The 24946-nt window shown below is 39.8% G+C and overlaps 3 protein-coding genes across 7 annotated transcripts; 2 read left to right on the top strand and 1 right to left on the bottom strand.

The window, feature by feature from the left end:
- The first annotated feature begins 5581 nt into the window (after positions 1 to 5581).
- sypl2b (synaptophysin-like 2b) lies at positions 5582 to 9519 on the top strand. Its single transcript, XM_034144915.1, has 6 exons — positions 5582 to 5745; positions 5866 to 5943; positions 6981 to 7099; positions 7214 to 7421; positions 8113 to 8304; positions 8395 to 9519. The coding sequence occupies exons 1-6, from the start codon at positions 5728 to 5730 to the stop codon at positions 8515 to 8517; spliced, it is 738 nt and encodes a 245-aa protein (XP_034000806.1). The 5' UTR covers positions 5582 to 5727; the 3' UTR covers positions 8518 to 9519.
- A 1618-nt stretch (positions 9520 to 11137) lies between these two features.
- On the top strand, positions 11138 to 16582 carry atxn7l2b (ataxin 7-like 2b). Of its 5 annotated transcripts, XR_004557055.1 has the most exons (10): positions 11138 to 11285; positions 11929 to 12000; positions 12079 to 12388; positions 12850 to 13118; positions 13223 to 13305; positions 13423 to 13631; positions 14008 to 14188; positions 14537 to 14658; positions 15391 to 16074; positions 16276 to 16582. XR_004557055.1 is itself a non-coding variant. In XM_034144911.1 (9 exons), the coding sequence occupies exons 1-9, from the start codon at positions 11189 to 11191 to the stop codon at positions 16001 to 16003; spliced, it is 1956 nt and encodes a 651-aa protein (XP_034000802.1). In that variant the 5' UTR covers positions 11138 to 11188; the 3' UTR covers positions 16004 to 16582. The 5 variants fall into 5 exon arrangements, 4 of the variants coding, with proteins under 4 accessions (XP_034000802.1, XP_034000803.1, XP_034000804.1 ...); XM_034144911.1 differs by having other exon boundaries at positions 15391 to 16582; XM_034144912.1 differs by having other exon boundaries at positions 14011 to 14188; positions 15391 to 16582.
- A 1957-nt stretch (positions 16583 to 18539) lies between these two features.
- On the bottom strand, positions 18540 to 24904 carry amigo1 (adhesion molecule with Ig-like domain 1). Its single transcript, XM_034144582.1, has 2 exons — positions 24509 to 24904; positions 18540 to 23249 (listed from the first exon to the last, which is right to left on the bottom strand). Exon 2 carries the CDS (start codon positions 23144 to 23146, stop codon positions 21590 to 21592), a length of 1557 nt encoding a protein of 518 aa, XP_034000473.1. The 5' UTR covers positions 23147 to 23249; positions 24509 to 24904; the 3' UTR covers positions 18540 to 21589.
- Between the last annotated feature and the right edge of the window lie 42 nt (positions 24905 to 24946).

The raw sequence follows: 24946 nt of genomic DNA on the forward strand, positions 1-24946 counted from the left end.
CACGGCCATTGCCGTTCGAAAGCGCTGGAGACGCTGTAGTACATATGCCAGGCCAGTAGATGGTGCTGTTCTCACTGAATCTGCCCTTGCAAATCCAGAGCTAAAAAATGTCAAATTGAGCAAAATGAGGCATGGCTAAAATGCATGATCTGTTTGGTATTTTGAAAAAAAAAAAAAGTATAAATATGCCTTATATAGGTATGGTCCTACACTATATTATTCAAATATAGCATGATAGGTCCACTTTAAGATAAACTTAAACTAACAAAACAACAAAACCTAACAAGACTGGAAACGATCCTCTCTTTGCTGAGGCCTGGCACGACCACACGTGGGAACAAACACGAACTGACACAGGACAGGGGGAGACAGGACTATTTAAACATGAGGTGAGTGGGAACAGGTGGAAACAATCAGGGGCGGGGCAGACGCTGACGATGGCGGGAAAACTCACAAAGGGAGGAAGTAACAGGGCCTGAAATGAGAGACAAGAGGTAAGTACAAAATGAAACAGGAAATGGAAAACGAGACACGACATGAAACACGGGGACTTAACTAGAGATGAATGACATAAATAGACAGACCTGACATGAGGTGAATAAACATGAAAACCTGACTAAACATGAAATGACAGACATAATACATAAACATAACTAACACATTTGACGAGACACAACAAAAGGCACTGTTTGGCAAATACATTATCACTATTCTTAGATAATACACAATATTTGAAAACACTTTGAATACAAACAACCAAATGCATGCAGGAATGGACCCTGTACTGAACTTACAAACCTTACACGTGCAAGACATTTTGATAAGCTTGCCGAGTACAGTTAGCTTAACTTGCTTTTTCACTAAGCGGCCTGACGTCGGACTGTCAAACTTTGGCGACGGTTACATAAATTAACTGACAAAATTGTTTGTATTAGTTACTTTCTTTGTCTCTTGAGTTACCATGTCCATTGGGGGAGGTTACTTCCTGGTTCAGCAAAGGGCGTGGCCGAGCGCTGAGGACTCATAAATACTGCAAGGAGCCAATTGGGACAGATTGGGACAAACCACTTGCTTCCAAGTTAAAGGGGGGATTTGGGTTTTGTCAGTGTCCTTTGTGTTTTCTTTTACTATTAATTATCCCTTGGTTTCAACTTGGTTTGGCCAAGTCACTGTTTTTCATTGTAGCACGTCAGTTTGTTGAGTTAACACCTGTTAAGTTGATGCCATGTTTCTTTGAGGTACTTTCTGTTGACCTCTTTTATAGGCCTAGTTATTAGAAATTATTGATTTATTATGTTTTCTGTGGACTTTTGGGTAAATAAAAAAACCCAGTTTATTTAAACCACTCCTGTGTCCTGTTGTTCATACCCCTCACTGTTTATTCATCATTCAATTCATTCTATATTTTATTCTGTAGATTGTGTACATTACTTTTCACTTTACTGCTTTTTGTACTCCTGGTTAGAAGCTAAACTGCATTTCGTTATCTCAGTACCTGTAATCTTTGCAATAACAATAAAGTTGAATCTAATCTTGAGCAGGAACCAATTTATTTACTTAGTCCATATCTGACATTAACGATTAAACACATTTGTGCATTCTTTATAAATGCAAACTGGTCAAGACCACTGACGGAAGTAGTTTTGAAAAGTAGTGGTTCTGTCTTTTACATGTAGGATTCAACCCCCCTTGTATTGATTTGTTTTAAAATGAACAGACACTTGAGTCATTCATTTGTAGTGATATAATAATTGTGGGATTTCTATTGCATCCACTTCATCTGCAACGAAGAACGCCAACGCAATTTCCCGCCATTGCAAACCGAGTCAAGCCGACTCCAGGCTGAGAGGCTGAGAGGCTGAGAGGCTGAGGCTGAGAGAGAGAGAGAAGAGAGAGAGAGAGAAAGAGAGAGAGAGAGAGAGAGAGAGAGAGAGAGAGAGATAGAGAGAGATAGAGAGAGAGAGAGAGATAGAGATAGACTATATGATAGATAGATAGAGAGAGCTCTATACGCTATATCTAGCCTCGAGATCTCTCTCTCGCTCTCTCTCCTCTCTCTCTACTCTATCTCTCTCTATCTCTCTCTCTCCTCTCTCTCCTCTACTCTCTCTTCTCTCTCTCTCTCTCTCTCTCTCTCCTCTCTCTCTCTCTTCTCTCTCTCTCTCTCTCTATCGAGAGAGAATCGTGTTCCATTACACAGGTGTTTTATAGTTGAGCTAACGAGCTATGAAGAGATCAAAGATTTGCTTGTTCTGAATGACAGATAAACCTCTTACATGTGAACGTTTTGTGGAAGAACGATAACAGATATCTGTGAAATTTCAAAACGTGAAGCATGTCAAGGTAGTTGAGTATCTGAAGTGTAATTTTTGTGTACTTTCGGGTTAATAATGTGGCCTTTTTGGCAGTTTAACTAAAGGTGTGCGGCTGCTGCTGTGAGGAAATATCAGCCTGAAATTACAATGGGTTTTAATGGAGACATGTTGCGCAATGTTAAAGTTCAAATGTAAAAAATCTGATGAATTATGGGATGTATCTCTGGAATTATGAAAGTTATGAATGATAAAAGTAATAGCGCTCGACCGAGCTGAACGTTTTGATGTTTGAACGGAGTTTCTGCGATGTTGAATGTGGGAGGAGAAGACGGACAAAATAACTGGACGGAATAATAAGAATTTTGTCCGTAGCATAACATATAGTTGGAATGCTGTATCAGCATTCCCACTAAATAAAGCTTTGTATCATATGATTTTATGATCTTAACTCCTGCAAAGAGACGTTTTTGATGTGGCTTGCTGCATTGGTAAAATTATATTTCATTTTGTTGGTTGGAATGAGTCATGTTGGGTTCTTGATTAAATGTGTGCATGTGATGGGACAGTGCAGGTCATAACAAACCCATGACTACTGTCATGTGATGCAGGGGGAAAATCCTGTACCCGTATCCGCCATGGAACTGATTGAACATATTTATACTGCAGAACACAAACTCTAATCCCAACACTGCAATATGCAGTTAAAAGGTTCCCTTGAAGTTGCCAGTTCATCTACTCCATAACCTTTCGGTTGGGCAAGAGGATTTTGTTGCCTTGTCACAGCAGGACAATTGGTAAAACGTGGAAGGTTCTGGATAAAATAGTCATGCTGAGTATTTCCTTATGCTCATCTCTAGCCTATCGAGTGGCACAACCTGTTTGACAAGTTTGTAAGCTTGCAGCAACAACATAAAGGTGTCATCTCATGACATCTTAAAACGAAAAGCTGTTGAACAAGTGATCAACAATCATCATCAACAAATGATCCTGAAACCTAAGACCAGCTCTGTTGTTGTTTTGGAGCATCAGGACTATTCTTATATAATTTCTTGCCTGTGTGTTTCATGATTCCCAGATTCACTCAGAAAGCCAAACAATCTGATCTGTAGAGCAGCATTCCTCCACAAAGAGACTGTACAATGCAGTTCCAGCCCCTCCCCCATGGCAGCCCAGTCAACTATTAAAAGGTGGAGAACAAAGCCACTCTTATTCCTTGGAGATGTACTCTGTTATAATAAGAGACATGCTTTTTCACGAGGATCCAGATTTTCCTTGTTGGTTGCATCCTGTTTGTCATGTAGGGTGACAGTAGGCAAATAAGAGATGAAACTACATTTCCCTGTCCACAAGAGTTCAACCCAAATAGAGAGGAATTACACGTCATTTTTATTAAATGTTTTACATCACACAAAAAGTCCCCAAATGTCACATGGACAGCATTTGTGTGAATGAGTTTGGCCTACACTGATTAGAGTCATGGGAAACACATGGCCTGCTCTGTATAAAAGGGGTTAGTTAAGTAATGTTATATAAGGAAATGGTGACCTCTATTGAAAAGAGATCCTTGTTTCTTCTAAGTATCTTTATCTAATTTCATACTTTCAATCATTCTATTATAAACATATAAACACACCTTGTGTAAGGATAAGGTATAAATCAAGTAAAGTATAAGAAACTTCAAAGTGTAATGAAGTAAAGCACTTGAGCAAATGTAGCCTATGGATGACTCAGTAACATGCCACCACCACCACTTGTAATAATGCAACTATCTGTTAATCCATACTCTGGTATAAAATGACATATTTCATTAAAGTATTTTAATGAAATATTAAGTATTCAATATTACTGTAAAATGTGGGTTTACAAATAAAATATATTTAAAAAAGGATTTAAAGCAATTATAAAGAAACACAGCATTAAGAAATATGGGTTTAAATTATATTTATTATGCTTTAATACACTGTTGCCCATAAAGTTGGAATAATGTTGCTTTCAGACACATTCCTCTTTTTACACACACAATCATTTCATGAGAATAAGTAAAACATATTTTATTCCAACTTTATGGGCCACAGTGTGTATAACAACAATTAATAAGGGAACATTGATATAAGGAAATGCTGAATTGTACCATTTACACTATTAAATTAAGTAGGCCTATTATTGCCAGGATAGACCATGAGTATTGCATGTGTTATGGCAGCATGTTTTATTTTTGCAATGGTGGAGGAAGTACTAAAAAATGTTTACTTAAGTAAAAGTAGATGGTAATACAGTTAAAAAATATTCAGTTACAAGTAAAAGTCCTGCATTCAAAATCTTACTTGTAAAAGTACAAGTGTCTCCATTAATATATACTTAACTTACCTAAAGTAAAAGTAGTCGTTATGTGTAGAGGCCCATTTTAGAATCATATTTAATTACTGGATTATGATTATGAATAATATCTCGTATTAGCTAATAATCTAACTCTAATAATAGTTACTAATGCGGTGAAAAAAAATGTAGTGGAGTAAAAAGTAGCATAAACTGAAAATACTCAGGTAAAATACAAATACTTCAAAACAGTACAATACTTGTGTAAATCTAGTTTGTTACTATCCACCACTGTATTTTGTGATCAACAGTTTAGTGAATAGTCTAAAGTCAGTGGTGACCATTTACTCAAACTGTGCTTACGTTTTGAGAGACTTGTACTCAATATTCAATGTTTTGCTTCTTTGTACTTCTACCCCACTACAATTCAGAGGAAAATTGTGTACGTTTACTATAATACATTTATTTCATATCTTTAGTTACTTTGCAGATTTTGATCAATAATGTGAAATATAAACAACACTTAAATAAGACTTTATAGTTATACCTGGAGTTACATTCACAAGCTACCCTGCAGCATACAAAGTAATTATAACTAGATGCACCTTTACCAGCTTTAATAAACACATGACTGAATCAATAACTATAATCATACATTATAATATATTATTCTGGAATGGGCCAATCTGCATAATGAGTACTTTCACTTTTGGTACTTTAAGTAGGCTATTTGTGATGCTAATATTTTTGTACTTTTACTTGAGAAACATTTTGATAGCAGGATTTTTTCTGGCAACAGAGTATTCCTAAACTGTGGTAGTTCTACTTTTACTTAAGATCTGAGTACTTCTCCCACCTCTGGTCTGCAGTCTTTAGACTCAAACATAGCACTCTGCTGCTGACTCGGTCACAGTGGCTGCTCAGTAGTAGCAGCGCCCCTGTCGACGCCTCACCGTCAGTGGTCACGTGTTACACACTTCAACTTGCTGAAGTTGGAGAAAAGTTTGACAAGCCCGAAGATCTGAGAGCGAAGGCGAGCAGCTAGACCAAACAGAGACTTCCTCGATACACACGGTCCTTTATCTGCACACACACGATGGAAACCGTTGCCCAGGTAACAACACTCACAGGAAGAGTGAAAACGGTTGATGGCGCACACTTTCATTTTTTAGCTAACACACCTACTTCTTCCGCAGACGTACCTCTCTCTCATTTTGTGTTTATTTCTCCTCAGAAAGTGATGTCTTCGGGTTTCACTCTAGACCTGGGACCTCTGAAAGAGCCTTTGGCTTTTATTCGTTTGCTACAATGGGTACGTTTTTCCAAATCTCTTTTACCATATGGCATATAATGTGTTAAACATACGCTGTCCATCCCTGGTCGCAGCAATTGATTATGCTGTTTGTCTTGTGACCACTGCATGCCTTGCGAAGCTATGCCAGCCATGATTTGAGTTGTAACACCGTTTCAAATATGGTATGTAAGCTAGATCAGGCGGTGTCTATCAGTCAACACCATCTGTAACCCACAAGCTATGTGGCACACTGGCAGCTAATGTGTGTACGCATGTTTAATGTAGCACATGTAGCTAATGATATTATAATGTAGAAATGTACTTTATGTTGTAACTGCTACAGTTGATGACGTCTCTAATCAAATAATGGTAGGCCTACATTGGGCAAGCCAGGGGTGGAAAAAGTACTTGTACTTAAATAAAAGTACCAGAGTGTAGGAATACTCTGTTTCAAGTAAAAGTCCTGCAATCAAAATAGGAAAGTGCTCATTATGCAGATCGGCCCATTTCAGAATAATATATCATATGTTTTGCTTATATTATATGTTTTGATTATAATTATGGATGCATTCATGTGCTGGTAAAGGTGCAGCTAGTTTTAACTACTTTGTATGCTGCAGGGTATCTTGTGAATTGTACTGCAGGTTCAACTAAACGTCTTTCAGTGATCCAAATCTGCAAAGTAACTAAAAGTATTAAATAAATATAGTGGAGTAAAAGTACAAAGTAGCAACAAATTAAAATACTCAAGTAAAGTAGAAGTACCTCAAAATTGTACTTGAGTACAGTACTTGAGTAAATACACTTAGTTACTGTACATCACTGACGCTACAAATTAGTAGGTCTATATAACTATAGTCTATCGGTATTACATTGAAGGACATGTTTTTTGTGAACTCTGCACAACATTTTGTAATGATGGCATCCGCTGATTAAGACGATTTCCTGTCAAAAGTGTGTTGCACAATAAAAAAAGGAAGTGTGTGTGACTGTAACAGTGTGATCAGTACTAGTATGACAACGTGTCCCTCCCTATCTTGTGTCTACGGCTGCAGGTGTTTGCCATATTTGCCTTTGCTACGACTGGAGGGTACAGCGGCTCATCCAGCATCAACGTCCAATGCAAAGGGAGTGCCAGTCTAGAAATACAGGCAGACTTTAACTACCCATTCAGGTGTGTGTGAACCAACCATTCTAACACTCCTTCAAAGTGAGCAACCAGCTTAATGTAATGAGTGTTTAATCTTAGGAGTGTCATAATTAACAATACATGTACGTGTTTACACAGGTTGATGCAGCATCCGTATAATGTCCCTGTCTGCAAAGCCAACCAAACCACCACCACCACTCCGAACTTCCTGACAGGAGACCACACCTCCTCTGCACAGTTTTATGTCTGCATTGGAGTGTTGGCATTTCTCTACACCACAGCCACACTCGTTCTCTACTTGGGCTTCCAGCATGTGTATAGAGCATCTAGTCGTGGCCCCACTGTGGTATGTTTTTCTGCATTCTCCTTTTTAACCATTGTTTTTGGTGAAATGCTTGTGCCCAGCTAGGTCCTCCTCTCCACGTGCAGCAAGAAAGTGTTGCATGTGTTTTCTTTGAGCTGCTGTATACATGTAGTAGTAACAACCATTATTTAATTTAATCTTACTGTACAATATTTAATTTTACATTCTGTTCTTGTATATCATATTCTAAATACATGTACATAGACTTCTTGCACTGTTTTTTATTTTTATTTTGTATTTTATTATATAACTATGTTGCATTGTTGGAGGAGCTCGGGTCATAAGATTTTCATTGCCATTTCTACACTTTAGCTTATGTGACATTAAAACCTTTGAATCTTGAATCTAGTGACACCACAGAAATGTATTTTTACGGAAATGAATGTAATCTTATCTAGGCAGGCAATTGAGAATTTTATATTGCTTTTTGTGTAAAAACGTTGCATCAGACTTTAGCTGCTGGATTTCACTGAGTCCTCCTTATCCTGGAATCCAACTAGAGGTCAGAGAAGGTACATTTAACAGGGTGGTGTAAATGAAACAGGGAAGGGTGTCATTCCCAAGCAACAAGAAACACACAGCAGCACTAGGTACTTGAACCATGAAAGCTGCTTTAGTGCAGCTACCACTGTGTCGGTTAAATAGTTTTGACTCATCACTCTTCTTCTCTAAGGACCTGTTGGTGACTGCAGCCTTTGCCTTTTTGTGGTTGGCCTCATCTTCTGCTTGGGCTAAAGGCTTGTCTGATGTGAAGTTGGCCACCAGTCCTTCACACATTGTGAGCGTTTCTGATGTTTGCAGTGATGTTGCAAACAAGTGTACCTCAGGCGCTACCCCTCACATGGGCCGACTAAACGCCTCTGTGGTAAGTTGTACTCAAAGTCGTTTTTCCAGAAATACATAAACTTGTGTGCCACAGTGTAGGATATTTGACTTATGTCTTATTCTTTGGCAGATCTTTGGTTTTCTTAACCTAATCCTGTGGTGTGGCAGCTGCTGGTTCATTTTCAAGGAAACACCTTTCCACAAATCAGCCAACCAGCCTGCTGATGTGGAGGGGGGAGTCGGCCCGTCGTAACTGCACAGCTTACTCATTTCAAAATGGTCTAACATGTAGTTGTATTACTGATACTAATTGTTAAGATTTCCAAACCTAACTGCTATTAATTTTATATTAAAGGCTTTCTTTTACAAAAAACATTAAAAAACGTTAACTTGAGTTGTCCAAAGTTTAACAAATACAGCAAATTGTAAAAGTCAAAAACGTTATTCTCATTGATTCTCAGATTTCATGTTTTAGTATATATATACTCAGGTATCCACATCAAAGGGCCCCTTATCTTAAATGGAGCTGTAGATGTAAACTGTGCAGCCTTGTGATAATCATAATGTAGCATCACTTTGCCAAACTTCAATCCATAAATCATTTCTGCCATCAGCATTTTTTACAAAAGAAACTCAGGGCTGTTGAGTGTTTGCATTTCAAAATAGCTATAAATATTAAATACTTGAAGTGAAATAATTATTAGAACAAGTCTGGCCAAAATCTAGTTTTAGTCCATTCCTTATAATCCAGTTGCCTTTCATGAGATTATTCATAATAGGTGAAAGCAAATAGTTTGTGTTGTGTTGCATGCACTTCATCACCTCACTATATAAGGATAAAGTCTGTATTTTAGAATAACATGTTAGCTGTAGAGGATTTATCCGTTTCAACCTTCGCTCTGAATTTAAATTTAAAACTGCCTTTACTACAAAGAATTTCCAATCTTTTGCCTTGATGTTTATGATGTTTCATTTTTCTTAATTACTCCAGCAAGATCCTAACTTATTTCGAAGCCAATGTACTATAAAGTGTACTGCCTTAACTGGTGGTTAGAAACAATTGAATAATCTCTAACCTGTTACTAATTAACAGTTTGTATTGCTTTTGCTTTCTACCTCCACTTTGTTATAAGATGAGCTTTCGTTTTTATTTCCTACTTTGATAAAGCCTAGATGAGACTGGAGATTTGTTACTCCAGGAAAATACTGTGTGGACATGAAATGCCGTGCATCATTAAAACAAGAACTGCCCTTGTTGTAACGTGTCTGATTTTACGCCTGGTGGTTGCACCGGTGAAAGCACACACATAGATCACATAATGTTTGGGAATCAGTCAGGTAAATAATATATTTTTCCTATCCTGCAATGAGCCTAAGATTCACAACTCGGGACTGTAACTAGGAATGCCTCACTTTCTTCTTTCATCCTTCTTCATATTTTCACTAATAATGCATTCAGCAAACAAAGCTCGGTAGCATGCAATACAGTTTGATATTCACTAGATGGCAGACATGCTGCTTCTATCATCATCAGCTGACACCAGAAACATCCTCACACACACAAAACGAAGGCCCAATCCCAAACCACGCCCTAAACCCTACCCCTCCGATCGCGCGGAGGGTCCGCCACATTTGCTGTTCCAAACCAACGAGTGTGGAGCGGGTTATCAAGCCATCAAACAGCGAGTCTGCATCGGTACTGACTGGAGACCGGTCTCTACCTGACCGGTCTCAACGCTGTGTGTCCGTCAGGAAACACGCTGTTTACAAACAGTTCCAGCAAACATCCACTGATAAATTGCGATGTTAACCACCTCATGATAACCTCATTTTTTGTTTAAACTTAGGATCATACCTGTGTTTAGGTAAATGTGTGCATTTTATTATAAAGTTGTGTATATTTACAGACTGTTGCAAAAACTAAGAAGCTTATAAAAATCAGGTTTTAACACAGATGTTTGGAGTTTTATTTTAGTTATTCATTTTAATGTTTTGTCTAAGAGATGCTGATTTGAAACCGTTGTTACATACAGTTACGGCATTTCCTGTTTCTGCCGGAGAGAGGGGAGTTTGTCCCAAAGCTTGCCGCTGTATTTACTCCCTCCATCTGACAGGAGGGAGCCTCGTTGAGCTGCGAGTGTCACTCCACGGAGTTCACTCCGTCACGGAGGGGTGTAGGGCGTGGTTTGGGATTGGGCCACACTCTTTCAAATGAACCCCCTGACCCATCAGTCCAGTCAAGTGATAATTTTCTCAGGCAGATGTGAAAACATCAGGGCCTGATACATGTATGAGTCAGTCAACCTTGCCTTAACACAACTAAGTGCTCCTATTTTGGTGGGAATACTTTTTTTTCTAAATAAGATTACCACCAATATTAATATTTTCCATCCAATCTATACAATTAGAGGATATAGTGAGGTAAAGGAATAAGGTCACTTACAGAATTGAAAACAGTGTAGTGGTTTAGTAGTGGTATTTGTTTATGATCAAGAAAGAAAGAAACATTTGATTAAACTGTCAGTTTATCATTATTAAATCATGCATTGAATATAGTCCTGAAAACTGAAGTATATGTGGAAAACATTCTAAAATAATGTACTACCCTAATGATCCTAAAGTATCAATTTCATCCAAAATTGTGTATAAAATAATGTTACACTTTGATATTAAAAAACACTTTTTAACAATGATACTTTTTCACGAAAATGCAATTTAATACCCTTTATAATTAATATATTTTATGGAAGTGACAAAGCAACACAGATGTGGACCTTTTGCAACATATGGTTTCAAATTCCAAACACTCCTTTGTTATCCATGTTTGCATAATATTACTACTGAGAAAGCTGGGACGAGCTTTGTGACGCGGATGTGCTGCGCGTGAACTGACAGTATCACCTCGTGAACGCGCCAGAGCAGCAATGGCCGCTTTGGATCGGCGAAATCCTAATCTCGACGATTTTGTCGGATTAAACTGGAGTTGTTGGGTAGTTAAAGCGAATATTTTGCCATCTGACGGTGAGTCGCATCCCCTGTCCCGGACCTGGTTTCCATCATGTCTCAGTGCCCAAATCCTGTGATTTATTTGTTGTTACCACATACACATAGAGCGGCATAAAGCGCGACCCAAACAAAAGACCCGCTAGGTCCTAGTGCAGGGGGAGTTTGCTAGGAATGTTAACTTGCAACAAGCAAACAAAACGAATTAAAATCATTGTTTCTAAGGCATTTTGTAATGTATTCATAAAACACTAGCTGGTTAATACAATGCAAGCTTCTATCCTGTGGACAGGTGATGTCACCGTTAGCGTTAGCCTGCCAGCTACTGTCACACCAAACAACAACAATGACGTTTCTAAGTAGGATTTAACCAGTTTGCTAATAGCAACATTTTTGCGACTCGACCACATAACAAGAGGATGTTGGCAGTGGGTGTATCGAAGGAGAGTTTTAAAGACTCACATTTTATTTAGAAAACTTTAAAAATGATGAGATAAAATACCGCGAAACACCAAATCTGAAGCACGTACTGATGTGAATGACTTGTTCCGGATTTTACTCAGCAAAGCTATCCGGATATCAATAAACCTGTTTCTTAGAAGATGCTACAGCTATGCCCCATCCCAAAATGTCATGCTGAATGTTTTTGCTTTTAATACAGCTGGGTCTAATGTTGAAGACAGCAGCAAGAATGGGAGGAACCGCTGTGAGACCATGGCCCTCAGGAGAGAAGGTGAGACTCAATCCCTTTTATTGAAACCCTCACGCTTAGATGTTTCCCTCTAATTCTATTTAGCTTTCTCCTCCATAGACATGCACACATTTGGCCACTGCCCGTCACATGATGAGATGTACCTGGTGGTGTGCAGTCACTGTGGCCAGGTGGTGAAGCCTCAGGCCTTCGAGAAGCACTGTGAGAGGCGGCATGGTCCTCTCACTAAAGTGTGTGGACAGTCTCCGGCACCACAGCCGAGACCCCGCTCTGTTCGTCCCTCTACAAATAATCCCTGCTCCAGAGAGAGGCAGAAAGGTGGCAGATGTCATGAAGCCATCGCCCCCTCCTCAGCAGCACCACCTGCACACCAGCACATGCCTAGCACGGCCCAGAAGGAGGCAGTGAGGTACCTTTTAGGATTGTTTACTTCCAGTGTTGGGGAGAAACATGCAACAGTGTTACGTCATGAAATCACAAATTAAATCATAATCAATGACAGACCACTGAGAAACATATCATTAAGTTTCACTTCCCAATCAAAATGTTGGTGATTACAGAGAGGTTACATCTGAATATATAATTTTTTTTGAACACGTTTATATGTGCAATATAGATTTGATGATGTTGCCTTGTTTCAATATGTATTTAAGTTATAGTAACAAAGGTTAAATACACAATTGACAGTTATCAGTGTTGAGTACTCGTGTGAAGTTTACACTGCTTGGTTTAAGTTTATGTGTGTTTTTTTTGTTTTTTTTCAGTTTTATTGCCTTGAATTTGGTCTCCTGCTGTAACTACATTTCAATCCTGAATTGCATACATCTCATGAGCTAATTTTTAAGTTATCTTCTCACTCTACCCCTGCAGCTTTCCTTCAGTGGAGAAGTTCCCCCAGGAGAACGTCCCCCTTCCTCACTCCTCCCCCTCATCCACGCCTCGCCCCAGGGTTCCTGCTTGGCACTCGGGACCTCTGCCCCCTGGCCACTGTTCCTCCTCCACTTCTCCCTCAGAGAGACCCTCGCCGCAGAAGACCACAGCTGGGCAGTCCAGTGAGGCCCTCAGTCCTCAGCGGGGAACAAGAACCTACAGCCGGATTTACAAAAACATCAGCAGTAAGTCTGCTGTTTATACATCTGGTGTGTATCCTGCTGCTGATTTCTACCATTTACCATTTAAAAACGAGATCATGCTGACTGTGGCTGTTGCTCACTGACTTCTGTGTTATCTTTATTTCCCATAGAGAAAGAATGTGATCTGGACAAACAGAGCAGAGTTCTGGACCCAGAGAGGAAGAAGCTGTGCAGCCGGGAGCTTATATGCAATGTAAACGCTCAGTGTTTTGTCCAATATTGATACCAGTATCTTCATTGTTGTTCATTATTCATAGAAATATACTTTTCTTTGTAATGCCTGTCTTTCGGCGCTGTTCTCTCCACACAGACTGATTCCATCCACCAGCAGCAGAAAGCATTGGGAAGGAGTAACACACTTGCCCAGTTGGCAGAGGAGCAGAAACCAGCCTCCATAGGTCATGCTCTGGATCAGCTTCTTGTTAATTCAAAAGACAAAGAGCAACATCTGGAAGCTTTTGAAGATACAAAAACAACTCAGACCAGTAAAACATTTAACAGCAACTTTCACATTCCCAGGTATAATATATATTTATATATTATACAATTACCAAGTTAATTTTATTTTACAAAGTACATAAATTATCACTGCAGAAGATGTTTTAATTCTCTCAAACATTGTCTGAGATGGTTAGCTACGAGGGCACTACGATCTACTTAAACCTGTTTTTATCACGACATGTTTCATTATTAGTTGACAGAACACAGTAAAAGTAGCAAAATGACAAGCATACAAGACAAACAATGATTGTGTTGATCAGTCAAAACATTACATTTGAAAAATATATTTTGTGTATGGTAATGTTATCCAGACGGTACCATGTTGAGTATTTTTGTGTTGCCTGATTGTGTGGAATTAATTGTTCTCATTTGTTTGGTTTTCTTGCTTTCAAAGCAGGTCTGAGGACCCATCAGAAAATGTTCCAGAGGAGGAATGTGACAGCGCTGTGGAAGTGGAGGCCCCGCCTCAACGTGCCTTCAACCAGAGCCAGCTGTCGGCCGAGGAGAGTGAAGACGATGAGAAGGATGAAGACACAGACCTGCCTGCCACACCCTTGCACCCCAAACCTCTCGGGGTGAGTGCAGAAGTAGCAGTGCAGTGCAAAAGTATCTAGGTTTTTTGGGGGGAAGAGACATTTTTAGCAGTTTCGATAATCCTGGATAGTGAAAAACACTGAGCATTTATTTTTCTTTTTTCTTTTTCAATTTTTCTTTCCCTTTTTTCAATTTCAAAGTCAACTTTATCGTCAATCTTCCAGTTTGTGTGTACAGACAGAGAGATCGAAATACCGTTTCCCACAATCCTGAATATAAAAACAAATGTATATAAAAATATTTGTTCATTGATTTGTGAATCTCACTGTTTACACCTCTGAAAAGGACATGAGTTTGTTTGTATTTATAAAATGGTTTCTCGTCTCCAGCTATGCACTTTTGGATGCCGCACATTGGGCTGCAGCATCTTCACCTTCAACCGGCGTTTACATCACCTGCGGTTCGCCGTCAGTGCCATGTTGGAGCACCATGTCAGCACACATTTGTGGAAGTGAGTGTCACTACTTTACCTTATAGATATTTCACCTGTTTGGATAAATAAAATAGTTCCTCAAAGTTTACCCCAATAACAACATTAATATACTCTTATGAATAACGTGGGTACTCCCCTCTGGCTCCCCCTTTCAACACTGTACCTATCAATAGACGCACCGTGGTCAAAAGATATCTTTAAAAAAAAAAAAGTTAGGGTATTAGCCTGCTTCAAGAGTATTGATGGAGTCAGATTTCAGAACTCAAGCAGGCAGTGCAGAAACAATATTTAAGGATCAGCCAATGGATATTCGGTCTCATAACAAAATGAGGCTGCAAGTGATCCACCAGAACCACATCGGGGTAAGTGAGAATATCTTGATTTGATTTAGGTTAATTTATTATGTTCTCTTTTAGCCAAACTGGGCTACTCTTACAGGAGTCCTAAAACATGTACAAACCCACGATTAGCCCTATACAGCACAAACAATATTGTTTAAACATCAAACCTACATAGAAAAAAACATTGATTGCACTTTACACAGCAGGTAGACCACCTGGGGGGTCACATGCACATCTCTAGCTGCCTTATTATGGGCCTTTTGGAGCCTTACAATCTTACTAATAGCTGACCTGACTGCCAATTAAGGCTGTCTTGGATCTTCTGCCTGGAGGTTTTGCTTTATGCTTTTAATTATGTTTAAAAAAAAAAGACATCCCTATGAGCTTAATTTTTCCTTTGAACCTACAGGAAAATGCCTCAAGTCTCATCAGGTCTCAGGTCATGTCAGGTCTCGTCTCCAGCTGTAGGATCAGCTGTCAGGACTGAGGCCCGATCCTCCAAATCCACTGGCTCCCTCAGCCTCGATTATACCTCACTGGGTCAACTGGAAACCAAACCCAGTCTGCACAAATCTCCCAGTTTCAAATCGCCTTCTTCCCCCGCAACGGCGACACTTGGGCCTGGCCGACGGCGCAACCCTGCCGGCAAGGCCCGGCTGCGGGAGGAGGAGCTTATGCAAGATGCGAGCGCACTACAGAAAGCTGCCATGCTGTCAAACGGCGGTGAGGGCAAATCCTCCAAATGCATCAGGGACCCCCCCCTCAATGAGAAGGGACAGCCACATGTCCCCTCCTCTCAAGGAGCAGTTAATGATACCTTTTCAAACGTGAATAAGCCATGCCCTCCGCTTCAACGCTCCCCCCGCAGCAAAGCAAGGGCTCCAGGGATTCAGCAGCAGGGGGCGGGCTGCAACAACAGGGCTCTTGCTGAAAAGCGCAAAGGCAGCGATGAGTCAACGTCTCTCAGCTCCTCACTGTCCAGAACCTCCAAGTGTCAACGCTTGTCCTCCCCTTCCCGCTAGAGCAGACAGAATGGAAAGCATATCAGGGATCTGCGTGTGGGGGTTTGGAGAACAGATCCAACTCCTAAAGAGTGAGTAAACAAGCCAGCTATGACACAACATACTGTAGGTCGCATACACCAATGTTTTTTATGATGTGGATCCATCACTTTAAGCCTAAAATTACACAACTATCACTGAAGATGTTCTTGATCTGAACCTGATTGTAGGGTGTCTGGTTCGAACAACTGTGAACACATTTGAAGGTGACAATTTATCTTTTATCTTCTCAGCCAAAAAAGAGGCCAGCCTTAAAAAGACCATTTGGGGAAGAGGCCTGCTGCAGGTGTGTTTGTGTGCACGTGTGACTGCGTACATGCGTGGTTTTGTGTATATTTATGTCTTTACATTTTTACGCACAGATATCAGGAATAAATATTGGTCTGCATGTTGTTTATTTTTGCTAAATATCTATTTTTCTATGTGACTAAATGTCTCAGTTTGTTACCTGTGTAAGAATGTATAAATACCTCAATCTACTCGTGCTGCTGAAGTTAAAAGTCATCTCATGGCAAAACAATAAAACATTCTTGAATCCTTTATGGCTCTGCATCTCCTGTCATTTAACTTTGGATCTGTGCTAACGGCACATTAAAGGTGGTAAACTGAATGTTGGTGAGTGTAGTTTACTCATGGTAACTCTTTTACTGAAATTATGAAAATTGACATGGGCATTTCTCTCTAATTATCCCAATTGCTCTTTTGATATTTAATTTGTTCTAACTTCAGATTGTGGCATCTGGGTATAGAAAATCCTTAAAGTTGAACAGTTTTCTCCACATTGACACTTTTTAACTTGAAAATCTTATAAAAGGGAAATAACTTTCTTATTTAATCATCTAATCACAACACTATATAATAATAACTTGTTATGTAATGTGGTGCTACCTATTTATTTATATATACGGTATATGTAGCTTATATATGAACTGCTGTAATGCTTGTGAAATACTTGTTCATATCCCAGATGAAAATTGTGTAGACTGAAAAATCATTAATAACAGTCGGAGACGCAATGCGTCTTACCTTGAGTTGTGCTGTTGTGCCGCATCTGTCATACATTCAGGTTATTCCCATTTAACTATTATATTACAATTTGAAAATGTATTGTATTAGTACGTTTAATGCTTTTAAGTTAATCTACGTCAAATATAGTTGTATTGACATTTTAAATTGCATTACCAATTATATATACACTTGCATAAAACAAAGGCTAGAAAATATGTCTCAGCTCTTGTCTTGTAGTGCACTAACTACTTTTACCACTAGATGGTGTTAGGCCATACATTTAGCTCCCCAGAAAAAGCATCATGATGAAACTTTAGCCTTGTTTGCCAAATTAAAATAGTAAACATTGTTCATAAACCTACTTGGTCTTTCATATTGTGGTCATGTGACAAGTAATTTAAAACAAACCATTTGTTCATGATAAACGGTTATTACTTGCTCGGAGTTTATGCACACTTAATTTATTTATCTATAGCAATATCTAGCCACTCCACCTATGGCATAGTAATTTGGGCAAAATGTCACAGCTTTACCCTCAAACTTCACAAAGATTTCGAAGCAAACAATTAAAGGAACATTTCTTGAAAAGCAATAAAAATGGACTCCACAAAAAGTGTAGATCTTTTTATTAGGTCAAATGATCAGTATTCTTTATCTTTGATGCCTACTAGGTTGCACCTATCCTGCAGTCAGAGAAGCTCTTAAGCAAACCATGCAAAGCCGTTCCACTTTAGCTGCGAGACCTTTCCGATATTATGGCAGTGACCCACCAGCTCACCTTTGAAGCAGTGGTCAATAAACTCAATGCTTTCAATGCTGTTAAAAGCTCCATCCATTTCCTGTGGACTGTTGTAGTTGCACACTTTTAAGGCAGAACACGATTCACCCCCACAACCTCAAGAATGTTTCCGTAATTGCTGCTACAGTCAGATGAACAGAGATAGATGTTTTACGGGCAGAGACCACTCCTTTCTCTAATTCTCTAATGTATGATAAGTGATCAGGGAACAGTTAATGTGCCATGACTGCAAAAAGCAAAGGGCCTGTGAACTGTACAACTCTCAAGATGTTGTTCTATTGATGCTGCAAATGTGAAAACATTCATGCATCATATTACATTAGAACTTAAAACAGAAACGGTCCTGAGAAGATTTATTCACCCTTTGTCTTCATATCCATTCAAAACCCATTGTGTTTGAAGATTGGTGTATTTGAATGGATTTCTTTATTTGCTTCTACATTGGTGGCTTTTATAAAAAATATGTTTTGCCTCTTCTTAAAGACAGAAAAGCTGTTGCTGTAATTGTTGGAAAGTACCCCGTTGAGAACTAACCCTACAACTCTTTACATCACCTGACACAGCCACCAATCTAAAGCACTGCTTTCTCTTTGAATTCCTCATGGCTCTATGATGCTGACTGGAAATAACTGGCGGCTACTCACTGCCCATTCAGATGTATCAACAAATTCAAAACTGGCACTCCTATAGTTTTTGATACATGTTCAATATATATTTTCTGTTTAACTATATTGTTAAGCAGAGTTAAGTGTAAAATACATCCTATGTCATTAAAAAAAATTAAAACCCACCCCGCTTATAAAATAAACACTTATGGTCCAGACTTGAATGTTGAAACAATTAACAGCAGCACGGTGGCGGACGAAATGCAAAATGATCAACAACATCAGAATGTACAAGAATACAGTCAGTACACTGGTAGAACATAGCAGTACACAACTAATCAATACTGAACACAGAAAAGTGAGTCTTAATACATATTTATATACTGTATATATAGATATTTATAGGAAGGCAGATTAGCTTTGGAGAGAACAAAGCCACTCTATTCCTCTAAGACCTTACCAATAGCACTTAGTTTTTCTGTGTACACAAACGCGACTAGTACTCTGAGTGACATTGGCTACAACAGATTTAACTAGATTTGCCTTTTTTTTCTGGGCAAACACATTTTTTTATGAAATGGTCTGCCAGTTCAATGTGGGCTATTCAACAGCCATCTCTGTATCATTTTAGATTCTGTGACATTTAGTAGATCCTCATGCTGCCTTGAGTGGCCAGGGATTTAATTCCTAGATGTATTATATTGGCCCCATGATGAGAAAGAAGGGAACAGAACAATTGAATATAGAGGGCAATACTCCGGTGTTCGATCCTTAAAAGCGAGCACGATTCTTTGCCAATTTCAGCCAGCCAGCAGAAGGGCTAAATGTGGCTTCCTTTTAATGCGTCTGATGGTATATTTGATATTTTTCCACCTGGTGTGCGAGAGTGGCATGATTCACGCACCACCTCTCTGATAAGTGTGACTTCCTTTTCTCACCCACTCACGGAAGATGCTGAGTTGCACACTGCAGCCGTGAATATAACATTAATTTTGCGTAAAAACCTATTACGCTCAAGACATTTTACCATTTGATAGCTATTTTGCAATATGTATGTGAATTTACATACCAATCTGTTATTATTTGTGCTGTGGTGTTAAAGTGGAAAACTAAAACGCACTGAGAAATGATTTCAAAAATGACTATTTCCAAGTTCTAATATTATATTTTCCAATCATATGACTCAGTGGTGGAGAACATGTTTAATGAAAGCTCCAAGCGTTCCCCTCATAACCAAATTAGAGACTACTTAAAGGGTATCCCATTCATTGCCTGTTTGAATGATTGCTTTTGAACTTCAGCGAGGGCAGCCTTGTAATGACAGAGGTTCACAAACAAAGCTAACACATTCTGAGCTGAATGGAGGCTGTCAGTGAACAGGGAGCCACCGAGAATGGCTTTGTGTTGCTGTGGCTCATGATAACACACCTATCCCCTCCTGCTCACAGAGACAAAGACATGGGTAGCAGAGGGAAGCCGCATCACATCAAACGATGCAATTAGCTTTTACGCCGGGCTAGCATTGTATTACGACACAAACGCCGCACAGTTGAATTAAATCCCACTTTCTTGTTGCCTGTTTAAAACCTAGTTATTGTAATATGCACAGCATATGAGGTGTCTTGCTTAGAAAATTCACTCTTCTATAGATTAAGTTATTTTCTGAAGGATCATGTGCGTCCTGTTTTACAAGAGTTTGTTTCCAGTAGCTTCAAACTCATCTCTCTCGTGTAACATCTTCATTACTCAAAGTCTCCTGTAGGTTTTATTATTTGGCATCTTTACCTGTTAATACAACATACAGATTTTTCTACCTACCACAAGAAAAAAAACACTTGTAATCTTGCAGGTTTGCAAAATTGAATATTTAAATCTACTACATAATTTATGATATGAATACTCCCAGTGTTTTCCTAATTTCTTTTTTAAGCAATGTACATTATAATATTCAGGATTTTGAGTAAGGTGCACATTTTACATTCAGAAGGAAAAACCAATTTAACCTAGAAGCATTTTAGCTTGGCATTTCACTTCCTGCCAGTGTAATGGAGAGAAAGAAAGGCTATAACTTGGCCAATAGATAAGGTCAAACTCTTAATTCTCTGCATCTAATGAGTGTCTGCTTTAGGCGTTTTTCATTCTGTACGTTTTTTTTTGGTTAGGACAACTAGTTTGATACACAATTTTCTCATAAGCATTGATCCGCCTCGAGCTGTCTAACTAGTTTATACCATACCTCTATGTAAATGTACCCCTCCAAATTGCTTTCGATGCAATTAGCAATTATGCAATTTCCCCTACATCGCTACACATAAGACTATACATCAAATCAAAATAAAGATCTGTCTGAAAAACTATATCTTAGTACATTGCAGGTATCAGCTATGAAGTACAGTGAAATTACCTTCTTAATTTAATGTTTGTGCTACTGCTTTTTCTTTATACAAATGACTAAACTTCCAATTAATACGTTTTCTTCCCCTACTTATACAGATCAGTTAGAGACCTGTAATGTGGGTTTATGGCATGCAGTTCCTCTATAGATGACTCAAGGTTATAGATAGATCACAGCCTGGTGACGGTGGCCTTTCTGAGTCTCTGTCCCTGTGTTAACAGAAGAGTGGTATAAAGTGGTCTATGCTCTAATGTTTAGGTAAGATGCAATCTATTCTAGTCTTTGTAATAATAATTATTATGAGCCAGCCATGGGTTCACTGTATACTTCCAATCAAATTTCAACCTGTGCATCGAATCATATGTATTCTCCACACGCAGTTTAATGGATCACTTCCTGAGAGCTTATATTGACAATACATCATCTACATTTCACTCTCATAAGACTTCAGTAGTTTCCAATGTTCATGTACACTGCCATTCCTTCACAGTATGAATATTAAGTGCTACAGATTAAAATGCTGGAAAAGTCCTGCTTCTTGTACTTGTTGACAAGACAGTTTTTTTTTTTAAAACTCCCTTTAAAATCCTTATTTCCACGTGCCAGCAACTACAGATGAACAGCCTTCTTTTGTTTTCTCCGCCAAGGTCACAGTTACAGTTTATATTAACTAAAACATGGCTAATGTTGTACCATATACACCCAGTCATGTGGCATTCATCGTCATTGCCGGTCACACCTCAGACCACCATGGGAGTGTCTGAGAAGACGGAGCTGATGGACTCTGCTACTGACTTCTTCCTCTTGCCCTTCATAAGAGAACCAGCCTCTGCATCCATATCATCATCATCCTCATCCTCATCCTCATCCCCATCCCCATTGGGGTTTAGCTTGCCGTTTTGGCCCTGCAAGTCCTTGGAGTCTATGAATGCCACGTGCCTGTTCAAATCGGCCTTCAGCGTTGGTTCCTCATGGGTCGGTGTCACACTGAGCATGGACGAGTGGATGCTGTCCTCACCCCGCGTCTTTCCTTTGTTGGGGCAACAGAAGCAGCGACACGGCGTCAGGTAAAGATACATAAGCACCAGAACCACACTGGACAGACAGCCCACTAAGGTTGTGTAAGCTGTGTTCAGGGAGTCCCCAATCCCGTCCATTGTAAAGTTGTGGACCTTCAGCACCACATAGATCGTTTCATTGAAGGCCTCGCTTGTCGCAAAGCAAGTGTACGTCCCAGAATCCTCGTTCCTCACTGAAGTAATCTGCAGCTTACCATCTTGCACGACTTTGGCGGTTTGGTTGCTTCCAGGCATCACCACGACATTACCAGGCATTATCCAGGTCTTTACCATGTTCTTGTGTTTGGTGTCACAGCCAAGGATCAGCCTCTGCTCCAGAAATGCCTCTTCATCTGCCTCCTTGAATGTGCTGCAGTTCATGTGATAACCGCTGAGTTCAAAAACACCCACTTTGGTTTTTTGAGGGCCAGGCAGGATACACGTGTATTCATCTTTAAAATCCACCGCAGAGTTGAGCTTTCGAATATACCAATGGGCGAGGAGTGTGTAGAGATCACAGTGACACAGCAGAGGGTTATTGTGAAAGTAGAGGCCATTTCTAATCCAGGCAGGCAGTTCCTGGAGTTCATCAATGAGTAGCATCTTGATTTTGTTGGAGGACACATCCAGCAGACTAAGGTTCTCTAGGCGGGACTTTTCCTTGACCAGCTCCGCGGGAAAGCGGGAGATTTGGTTTTGACTAAGGTAGAGCTTCTGAAGTTTGACCACGGTGATAAAGGCTGCGCGGTTAATCTGGGAAATTTGGTTATTATACAGCAAGAGGACCTCCAGGTTGACCAAAGGTTCAAAGATGAACTCGTCCAGCAATTCCAAGTTGTTTGAGGACAGGTCCAAGTAACGTAGGTGCTTCACATTTACGAACGCCTCTGAAGACAGGAAGTTGAGACCATTATGGCTGAGGAGGAGGTTATGGAGCTTCGGGAGCTTGGCCAGGGTCCAGTCAGCTCGCAGCCTATCTATCTCATTGTAGCTGATATCCAGCACAGCAGTGTAAAGTGGTATACCTCTCGGGACGTAGGTCAGATTCATCTTGGAGCAGCTCACTATGTTTGAGGCGCAGATGCATGTCTTGTGGCAGTTTAGGATCGATGCCGTCGCCCCTGGAAGCCAGAGGAGAGCCATGCAAAGGGTCAAGGAGAGAACCCATCTCGGACGCTTTCTCCAATGAGGTAATGTTTCCAACAGGAAGTCACCTGTTCTGGTGGAAGGCTGCAACATGCTAGCAGTTGAACTAAATCCCAGAGAGGTTTACTAGGATCCCATTCTCAGAGAACAACAGGGAGGAGCAGTTGGACGATTCCCAGGCATTGCTGACTGAAGGCTGAAAAAAGCAAAAACAAAAGCCGAAAACGGATATTATTAATAGACGGGAGTGCATATTGTGCTTTGTATAAGAATATTATTATAACCTAAACACATGGAAAACACGTATGAACATTTATGCAGCCAAGGAAAAAATATTCAAATTCCAACACCACAATGGTATAGTGAGATAATCTGAGATACAAATTAATGAAAATGTAAACCTGCTGTCACTCCTACAATGACAAGTCTTTTAATACAGAGACACACACTAAATAAGTGATGCTGTTGCTGATGTTTCAAAAGCTTTAAACTGTTTGTTAGTAATGTCTGTAATGATAGGTAAAAAACATGTCACTTTCAATTATGATCCCATTAGTCATCCATATGCAACATTCCAATAAACACACCTTGCATGGTCATGAACAAACACAAAGAAGCATTTATTTATTTAATGTATTCAGTAATTAGATTCATTGAGAAGAATAGTTCCTTTCAACCAGTATTTTAATGTAGTGGCAATCAATACAATTGCTTTATAAAGCTGTGGAGTAGTTCGTTTTTTAAATGTTCTGTTGTTTTGCAAGTAAAAGTTTAAATCACAAGAAAGTAGTGTGCAGCCTGGAATCATGGCACCAGCATCCACTGAGTGAATTAGCTACATCTCAAATGTCATCCAAGAGTAAAATATTAAAGTAAAGTAGGCCTTTGCATTGTGCTTACTGCACAGTACTTAAGTACATGTCTTAAGTTACTTCTCACATCTGTGTTCCTTTTGGACATGCATTATGACATATAAGGATCCACTCTCTCTCGAGCCTACTCACGCATATTGTATACAATGCAAACTCCCTCCTGCTGCTTCCGCTATAACAAATGTGCCAGCTCACACCAGATACTCAGCTAAACCATGTGCATTCACACTCTGGAAAGATCATGCATTGATTTTCTTCCTCTTCTTATTTTTCTCTTTCTCTCTCCCCCCCCCCCCCCCCCCCCCCCCCCCCCCCCCCCCCCCACTCTCACTCTCTGTCTCTAGTCTTTCTCAGACAGAACAAGACAATTCCACACTAAAACGCAGAAATCAAATAATAAAACACATACAAATGTGAAATCATGCAAATATAAGCCTACGTTATGTCATTTTTCTGAAATGCCCTTATCAATTTGAAGAAGAGCTGTGCAAACGTTGCATTGCACCATTCTGCTCGAAAACAAACGCGCACAACATGGAAACGTGAGCCGAGAGATGGAGAAAGAGACCGAGCAGACACCTACCTTCAACCTATGATGGAGCGATGTTGTATTTGATGAAAACGGCTCCTCGCCTGTTTACAATGGTGCTCCAGACAAAAAGTCCCAGTCTGTGAGTCCGTGTGTCTGCTGTTGAGGACAACAGCGGATGTGGGGAGGAGGGGAGAGCACTAGAGATCTCCTCTGCAAAAATAATCCTGGTCCACGCGGCATCAATGTACCATGTGCATAATTGGGGGGAAAACGATTACGTAAAGAGAAGACTTTCTTAACTGCTGACAACAACCGATGAGCGTGTGTTAATCAGCTGGACGTATTGCTCTATAAACACACGAACGCACACCCGAGTTGGCGCATTTCGGGCAGGTTCGACTCCTGTCGGCTCTCATCAGCAGCCATGGAGATAATGAGCAGTCTGCGTCTCACCAGCTTCCTGTGGCTCCTCGCAGGCCTGCTGCTGCA

The sequence above is a fragment of the Trematomus bernacchii genome, unplaced genomic scaffold (assembly GCF_902827165.1).
Source record: "Trematomus bernacchii unplaced genomic scaffold, fTreBer1.1, whole genome shotgun sequence".
Taxonomy (NCBI): domain Eukaryota; kingdom Metazoa; phylum Chordata; class Actinopteri; order Perciformes; family Nototheniidae; genus Trematomus; species Trematomus bernacchii.